Source organism: Trichosurus vulpecula, chromosome 2 (assembly GCF_011100635.1).
Source record: "Trichosurus vulpecula isolate mTriVul1 chromosome 2, mTriVul1.pri, whole genome shotgun sequence".
NCBI classification, from domain to species: domain Eukaryota; kingdom Metazoa; phylum Chordata; class Mammalia; order Diprotodontia; family Phalangeridae; genus Trichosurus; species Trichosurus vulpecula.
In genome coordinates, this window is record NC_050574.1 from 84,777,841 (window position 1) to 84,786,941 (window position 9,101).

The following is a 9,101-nucleotide window of genomic DNA, read 5'->3' on the forward strand; positions in this document are numbered from 1 at the left end:
TCACCACTGTCTTAGAGAGTTTCCTGGGATGCTGTTAGGTTACATTTGCATGATCGCACATTTAAGATATTTTAGAAACAGCTATTAAATCCAGATTTTCCTAACTAAGACCAACTGTTTATCCATCAAACTTTGTTTCACTTTGGGGTGGGGGTGGGGAGAGGTGAGAAAGGAACAGCTAAAATAGTTACTTCAAAATTGAAAATGTTCTGAATTTTCTGCCCAGGAAAGCCTAGTCAGGGAAGTCTGCCATCAGGAGTGGAGGCTATCTTGCTTCCTCCAGAACTGGCCTTTCACACTTCCAGCATTAATCACTTTAAACAATATCCTAATAGCATGGGAAACAGCAAAACAACAGACCTGGCATCAGAGAACTAATTCTTTATTGTCCCTATATCTAATTCAGTATTTATTACCCAGCAGGTGTCCCTGGGGAAAATTGGAACTGAGGAGGGAACAGAGAGCATCCCCATTGTGTTCAATGATGTCACCATTTGTGTCATTCTGCAAGCCCCTACATATTTCTTACCTTCCAACTATCATCAGCTTCATTCTCTAACAAAATCAATCACACAAAAGTATTAAGGTCTAGTTGTTCGAGACCTCTTTGCAGCAGAATTTATAAGAGATGCCTGGAGAAGACAGTGTTTATTTGATCACCCCAGAGAAAGGCATTGTTAAGTAGAAGAAGCACTGAACTGGAAGCCAGAGGACAAGAGTTCTAATACCAATTCTGATGCATGCTACTCCTATGACCTTCACTTCACCAGCCTCAGCATTAGTTTCCTCATTTGTGAAATGAGAGAGTTGGAACAGTTAATCTCTAAGATCTCCTCCAGCTCTAAATCTTAGATACTAAGATATGGCTATATGAGCTCTTGACAGGAATATGGCAGAGGGGATTCTTGATCAGATCCAAATTGGACTAGATGCTCTCGGAGGCCCCTTCCAGCCCTAAGATTCTATGATTCTGCAAATTCAAATGAATGGTGCTAAAAGGAAGATGAGGCAGCTTGAAGGCCCAGTGGGTAGAGTATGATGCCTGGAATCAGGAAGACCAGGGTTCAAATACAACCTCAGACAATTACTAGCTTTTTTCCCCTGGGCAAATAAACTCAGTCCTGTTTGTATCAGTTTCTTCATCTGTAAAGTGAGCTGGAGAAGGAAATGGCAAACCACTCCCATATTTTTGCCAAGAAAATCCCAACTTGGGTTGCAAGGAGTCGGATACGACTGAAATGACTCAAGAACAACAACAATAAGAACAAAAGGATGACTTTTCAGGCAGTGTGGCAGGCATAGGGAATCTGTTTTAGTAGTTCAGAGGTAGGGGGTGGGACATCTGCACTGAGTTTATTGCGCAATATACTTTTGGGGTCACTACTAAATACAGTTATCCCTTTTACGTCATGGGGGTTAGGGACACAGCCTCCCCAAGATCTGCATCAAATTTTTGACCCTCCCTCAGTACCAGAGAAGAAATTTGATTTTTTTTTCCTTTTCTTTTATGGGGTATTTATAGTACCTTATTGTAAAATTTGGGTTGATTTTATACAATACCATACATTTATTTCATGCATTTCTGAGATTCTAATCTCCTTCAGTGTCTTCTGCTGACCTTTGTGTGTCACCTGTGGCTTCAGCAAAACTTTCAAAAAATTCCCATTTAATTTCTTATGCCAACTGGCTATATATCAAAACTGCAATGTGAGAAAACTGTATTCCTAATGGGAGATGACATTGAGTCAATAAAAACTGTCTCAGAGCAGTGGCATCACTCTGGTTCAGTCTCAAGGAGAATAGATTATGAGTGTTGGGGTCATAAAAAAGAAGCCATGGCCCCCTTTCTTCTTTTGTCAGGTGTTCCTGAGTCCTACATTCTGAACCACGTGGAGAACAAGAAGCACCCTGGCACTAGGAAAATATCAAAACACCTGGTGTCTGGGGACTTGGGTTCAAACCCTGGTTAAGACATTTAATAGCTTTGCAACTACAAGATTTTTGCATGGAAGGGACCTCAGAGATCATCTAATTTAGCTCCCCTTTTACATAGAAGCAAACTAAGGTTCAAGAAAGGCAATGTGATTTGCCCATAGTCGCTTAAGTAATAGGTGAAAAAGCCAGGATTTAAATACAAAATTACTGACTCCAAGCACTCTATCCCTTTTCACTCCTCCAACCACTTCACTTCAGTTTCCTCCTTTATAAAAAATGAAGGTATTAATAATGGTGTTGGAGGCAGGTAGGTGGCACAGTGGAGAGAATGCCAAGTCCGGAGTCAGGGAGACTCATCTTCTTGATTTCAAATGTAGCCTCAGACACATACTAGCTGTGTGACTCTGGGAGCTTAAGTCACTTAAACCCATTTGCCTCAGTTTCATCATTTGTAAAATGAGCTGGTGAAGTAAATGACAAACCACTCCAGTATCTTTGCCAAAAAAAACCCAATGGGGTCATGAAAAGTCAGACACGAATGAAAACTGAACGACAATGACAAAAATGCCTGTGATATCTATTTCCAAAGGTCATTGTGGTCCATGTAATTCTTAAATGCTAAAAAAAAAACAGAAATGCAAAATTGTTTTACTGCCCCTTCCTCTGGTAACCACCAGATTTCCCTAATTCCTATATTCGAGGATATAATCACAGGAAATTGCCTCCTCCCTCCAAATCTCTACTCTTCCCTTCCCAAAGTAAACTCACTCTGTACACAGACAGTGGCTCTTCTTCCCCTTCCAGACCACAGATTCTAAGTATAAGGTTCTTCTGGTTTGAGTCTGTGCTAGAATACATAATAGAGCTTATATGGCCTATTAACGTCCCCAGAGAAACTGGGGCGGGGGAGAGAAGACAACCTGGGGGACTTCTATTACTTTGAGTCCCCTGGTTGGGAATAGTTTCATGACCTGGAATGCAGGGAACAAACAGTAATCATAGGGAAAAAAGGTATGGCCCTACGAGAAGTGGTGGTTAGCCTGAGGCTGGGAGTGGAAATATGAACTGGCCAAACGAGAGTACTCTGATCTTCACAAGCATATACAGAATTGTATAGACAAACCCCAATGTTTGTCTCCAGGGATGCCATCTGTCAAGATCTCATCTCTACCGATGTCATTCTGTTCATGCTCAGGGCAGAAGTCTTTGAACTACCTCCAGGTCTGCAGCCTAAATTATTTTCCTGTTTTTCCTATTGACAACCTGTATGACTTTAGAGTAAAAGGGTGATTCCACAAAAGAACTAGATGTCTATTTTATTTTTTCCCTAGAATGTACCATGAAAATGGGAACTGCTACCCTCCAATTCAGCTATACATTTTCATAAAGATTTAGATTTAATGAGATAATTTACATAAAGCATTTTGTAAGACGTAAAGGGCCATAACAATGCAAGCTCTAATGATCATTTAATTTTTACTCTCTCTTTTCTCTCTTCTTCTTTCTCTCCCTCCTTCTCCCCTCCACTCTCCTTCTCCTCTCCTCTTTCCAAAGTCTCATACAGCAGTGAGTGGCAGATCTAGCATTTGAAGCCAGGTTCACTGATGATAAATCTTGTGCTCTTACTTCCATACCACACTGGATACCCTGATTGTGATGAAGCTAAAATCAGCAGCAGTAGCAGCAACAATGAAAACAACAAAAACCTGATGAAGAATACAAAGGACAAATGAATTGTAGCATAATTTGTGCTCACTTGCATGTTTTGCAAAAGCATTATGATTGAGGAAGAAAGAGAAAAACAAATCAGCTAAATCATACTTGACTCCTACCAAGACGAAGATGATTTCTATATTCTCTGTGTTTCTTCTCTTTGTCTTTCTGTCTTGCAACTCCCTCAAACTCTATGTCGCAGAGTATGTTTCAGCCTACATGGTTTCTACAGTTGTGAATTCTCTATAACAATGATATTCCTTGTCAAGTACCTAGCAACCACTGCCACCATCATCCATTTATCCATTCCTATAAGCCACCATCCATCCATCCATCTATCCATCCATTCCTATAAACCACCATCCATCTATACCTTCTTTCTTCCTGCCATCTAACCATTTGTCTATGATCCATTTCATCTGTCCTTCTGACTATATCTAACCAGCATCCATCTGTGTCTCCCCGGTTTCCCTATCTGTGTGCTTCTATTTTTGTGCATCTCTTTCTTGAGCTGGACTGTGGCTTAAATCCCTGATGCCTCGAAGAAATAAGATAGTGGTATTTTTTTCTCACAATAATTTTTCATGTACTTATTAGTAGTTTCAGAGACTTTTTCTTTTACCTACCCGTTACGTAGGAGTTCATTGCTAAGTTCAGAATTTTATGAAGAAGAAAATACATCACCTGTGCCGGGTGGCAAGAACAAAGTTAGGAAAATCTATATTTGTAACTGAGTTTGCATGAAGGAATAGGTCAATGGAATTGACCATATTGAGAAATGGAGAAATTATTAAGCTTAAGGATTGTATATGCCTTACAGAAGTTGAAATGGAAAGACTCTGAAACATTCACTGAAGTCACTGAGGTAGGAAGGGTCTCCAGCGGTAATTAGATGAGAGCTACTAGAAAATCGGTGAAGCAAATTTGGATCAAACGAATGCCAAAGGAGGAGAAGTGAATGAAAGGTGGTAGTGGAGAGAGACCCTAGAGATGACAGGGGGGAGCAATATATACTTTTCCCTACCACCACCGTAAACAATGAGTCAATGGGATAAGATTGAAAGTACAGCCAGTACTGGAAGAGGTAGTGAAGCATGCCATGTCGTGAATAGGTAGACAGGTCACAGTGAGAAGCAGAAGTTGGAAGAAGCAGGAAAGGTTTACAATGAAAGCAAGTTGTTTAACTGTTGAGTAGGAATTTAAAATGACACAATGGAAAGGGCATGAAGAACTAGAGTGGGATATTTGGGGAAGGCAGGGATAAGTAAGGGAGCATGCAAATAAGGAGTCAGTGGCACCTGGAAAATGGTTTCTAAAATGACTGCCAGGGACTCAGAATGACAAGCATGGAGAAAGTATAATGGGATAGAAGATTACTAGCCACTGAGAAATGAGTCCAAAAGAAGACAGTTTAGTGAGTGATAATGATAGATGGAGAACTTGGAATTGGCAATATGGAGCCAGAAGTATTACAAACCTACCACTCAAAACAGTGATTGGAGGATATAGATGAAAAGTTCAACTCCTACTGAAAAAGGGGTCCAGGGAAGCCGTGTCATCAAGAGGAGCAAGATTTCAGTGAGAGCAGGAAATGGAAGCAGCAGGACAGGAAAAGGCAGAAGATGAAAGAACTTTTGTTACCTATGGAGCAGGCATTTCAAAGAGCACAGTAGAAGGACTGGATGCATTTGAAACAGAACATGTATGGGGAGGTTTCTGGTTCAGTGGGATGGGAAAGAGGGAGCAGTGAATGGGCTACCAAGAGCAGAGTTTGAACAATGGCAGCTAAGTACTGAGAATCAGTGGGATTTAGAAGGCATTATATGGTGGTAATATGTTGATCATTGAGAAATAAAAATAAAAAAAGTCAGGTAGGTAATTATCTTCCATACAGATAGTGGAGTTGTCCCAGTGTGTGAGTCATAAATGTTTATCTAGGAAGCAGGTAGAGCTGGGTAAATCAGTTCCTGTGGATGAGAGAATGATTAGAGAACCTAAGTGGAAACCTACTGCTATGCAGTTCATTTATGTGAGTACATACACACATGCAATTCACAAACATTTACGTATGTATATTTGTGTATATATGAACACGTGTGTACATTTGAGTGTAAGGTGTATATTTACATGTTTTGTGTGGATGTTGTATGTATAGCACCCAGCACAATACTGAGCACATAGTGGTTGCTTGATAAATTCTTGATATATTGATTGATGCAAATGGAGTATCTGAAACAGTATAATTGATTAACAAATTGAATTCATTGCACAGAGGTTTATTTTACATTGATAATAAAATAATAAAATATAAGAATTCTGCTTCCTCTAAAATCTAAGGATAATGGCAGATTATACCATAGCTTCAACTCCTCTATAGTAATTCCTAAGAGAAAAAGGTTACATCCCATGAAATTGTTCATTAATTTTTCCCCTTCAGTCTTTTAATATTTATAGTTGTGGAATCAAGTATGGAATAATCATTTCATTGGGAGATCTTGCTCATTTGCTCATTTTGAAAGATGCGATCTTAGTAAATCTGAAAAGTTACATATTCTGCTTTTGGCAGCCAGAAAACCCTAGAACTTTTCTGAAAAAAAAAACCAGCCTCCTCTCATGACTCTCTTATACAGCCTAGCCAGGCTTATGACTAACTGTATTTCTTAAACCTTTCACGAATTTTTCATCGATAATATAAACTTTAACTCTCTTTCTCTCTGTCTCCCTCAAAAACTTATATGAACCTCTCCTTCTGACAACTTTTAACAGAGGCAAACCAAAATATTGTGCTCAAAGACAACTTATGTACCCTATTTCAGCTGGAGAGTTCAGTGTATCTCTGGTATTAAGGAAATCTGTGAGAGAAAAGTTTTTATTTCTCAATGTGAGGGTTTACAGAGGGCAAACAAGTAATGATATGATGGATAAAAATCTAACATAAGTGTGGAGTAAGAGTAACATTTTCATTAATGTGTAGAAAACAATGTGATTGATTATTTAGAAAAAAAGTTGCATCATAAAACAATATAGGAATAAATGTTAATAAAGGGCATATGAGAGATGATTCCCAAGTTGAGGCAACGAACTCAATCCCTTATATATTGTTTCATGGAACAGCATTAAGGCGAGGGAAGCCTACACACATGTTATACACTAAGAGGTCCAGTTTGCAGGTCTTTTATAGTCAAAGTAGAGAGTAATTGAATCACACATTCATGAGTTTAGTTTTACCCTTGAACTGGAAATCCTCAGGAGAATGGTTCTAAACAGAAAATATTTAGTGTTCAGAATTTGAGCAGTAAATCAAGTGATAATTATTCTACCACAGTATAAATTAATATCATAGGGTTAATTTAGATTTGTGATCTTACTACAATCTTCCTAGTACAGTTACATTGAAAGATGTGTTTCTACTTGGAAACTCTGATGACTATAAAATGTTGACTACTGATTAAATCCTTTCCCACACACATCACATAAATGGAACTTCTCACCTGTATGAACTCTGAGATGTGTATGTAGATGTGACTTCTTACTAAATCCTTTTACACATTCATTACAGACATAGGGTTTCCCTTCTTTGGGAAACTTCTCATGAGCAAATAGATTTCTCTTAAAATTGAAACTCTTCCCACACTCATCACATATGTATTATTTCTCTCCTTTATGGACTCTGTGATGAATAAGTAGATGTGTGTATTGATTGAAACTCTTCCCACATTCATCACATATGTATGGTTTCTCTCCTGTGTGGACTCTTTGATGAATAACTAGACTGCTCATACGACTGAAACTCTTTCCACACTCATCACATCTGTATGGTTTCTCTCCTGTATGGACTCTGTGATGAGCAACTAGATTTGCTTTCTGACTGAAACTCTTCCCACACTCATCACATATGTACAGTTTCTCTCCTTTATGGACTCTGTGATGAGTTAGTAGATGTGTCTGTTGACTGAAGCTCTTCCCACATTCAACACATATGTATGGTTTCTCTCCTGTGTGGACTCTTTGATGAATAACTAGACTGCTCATACGACTGAAACACTTCCCACACTCATCACATATGAATGGTTTCTCTCCTGTGTGGACTCTGTGATGAGCAACTAGATTTGTATTATGACTGAAACCCTTCCCACACTCATCACATATATATGGTTTCTCTCCTGTATGGACTCTGTGATGAGCAACTAGATTTGCCTTCTGACTGAAACTCTTCCCACAATCATCACATATGTACAGTTTCTCTCCTTTATGGATTCTGTGATGAGTTAGTAGATGTGTCTGTTGACTGAAGCTCTTCCCACATTCATCACATATGTATGGTTTCTCTCCTGTGTGGACTCTTTGATGAATAACTACACTGCTTATACGACTGAAACTCTTCCCACACTCATCACATATGTATGGTTTCTCTCCTGTATGGACTTTGTGATGAGCAACTAGGTTTGTATTATGGCTGAAACTCTTCCCACAGTCATCACACATGTATGGTTTCTCTCCTGTATGGACTCTGTGATGAGCAACTAGATTTGCCTTCTGACTGAAACTCTTCCCACACTCATCACATACGTACAATTTCTCTCCTTTATGGATTCTGTGATGAGTAAGTAGATGTGTCTGTTGACTGAAGCTCTTCCCACATTCATCACATATATATGGTTTCTCTCCTGTGTGTACTCTTTGATGAAGTAGTAGACTTCTCTTATGACTGAAACTCTTCCCACACTCATCACATAAGTATGGTTTCTCTCTTGTGTGGACTCTTTGATGAATAACTAGACTTGGCTTATGACTGAAAATCTTCCCACACTCATCACATATGTATAGTTTCTCTCCTGTATGGACTGTGTGACGAGCTACTAGATTTGTCTTCTGACTGAAAGTCTTCCCACATTCATCACACGGGTATGGTTTCTCTCCTCTGTGGACTCTGTAATGAATAAGTAGTATTGTCTTTATACTTAATGTCTTCCCACACTCATCACATTTGTAGGGCTTATCTTCAGTGAGGAATTTTTTATGCATATTCAGTTTTGACATATAATTGAACTTTATTCTGACATCATTACACTTATCAGTTCTCTCTATTTTATGGTTTCTTGTGTTCATCAAGTTGGGAGAAGTGAAGAATATACTTTCTAAAGACTGAATATTTTTATTTTTAGTCCATGGGGTTCTTGAATAGAAGAGCCAATTCCAAATAGGCAATTACTTATCATCTCCATACCTGGGCTTTCTGATTCCTAGAATCACTCTCTTGCTTATTGTGACAGATTTCATTCCCTTATCCCCCTGTGAAGATTGTATTACTGAATAAGACAAAGGTTGCACTGTTATCTGCTCAGAACCATTTTCCATGGATGAAGGGCTTCTCCAGCTTAATCTTTCACTCATATAGATTTCCCTCTGATTTTCATGAGGGACAACACTACCATTGGCTCGAGAAAGTTAAT

The 9,101-nt window shown here is 38.9% G+C and overlaps 1 protein-coding gene across 1 annotated transcript; it reads right to left on the reverse strand.

Annotated features, from left to right (window-relative positions):
• Positions 1-6,749: 6,749 nt before the first annotated feature.
• On the reverse strand, positions 6,750-8,673 carry LOC118836549 (zinc finger protein 271-like). The gene has a single exon (XM_036743801.1). The coding sequence runs from the start codon at positions 8,671-8,673 to the stop codon at positions 7,297-7,299; it is 1,377 nt and encodes a 458-aa protein (XP_036599696.1). The 3' UTR covers positions 6,750-7,296.
• Between the last annotated feature and the right edge of the window lie 428 nt (positions 8,674-9,101).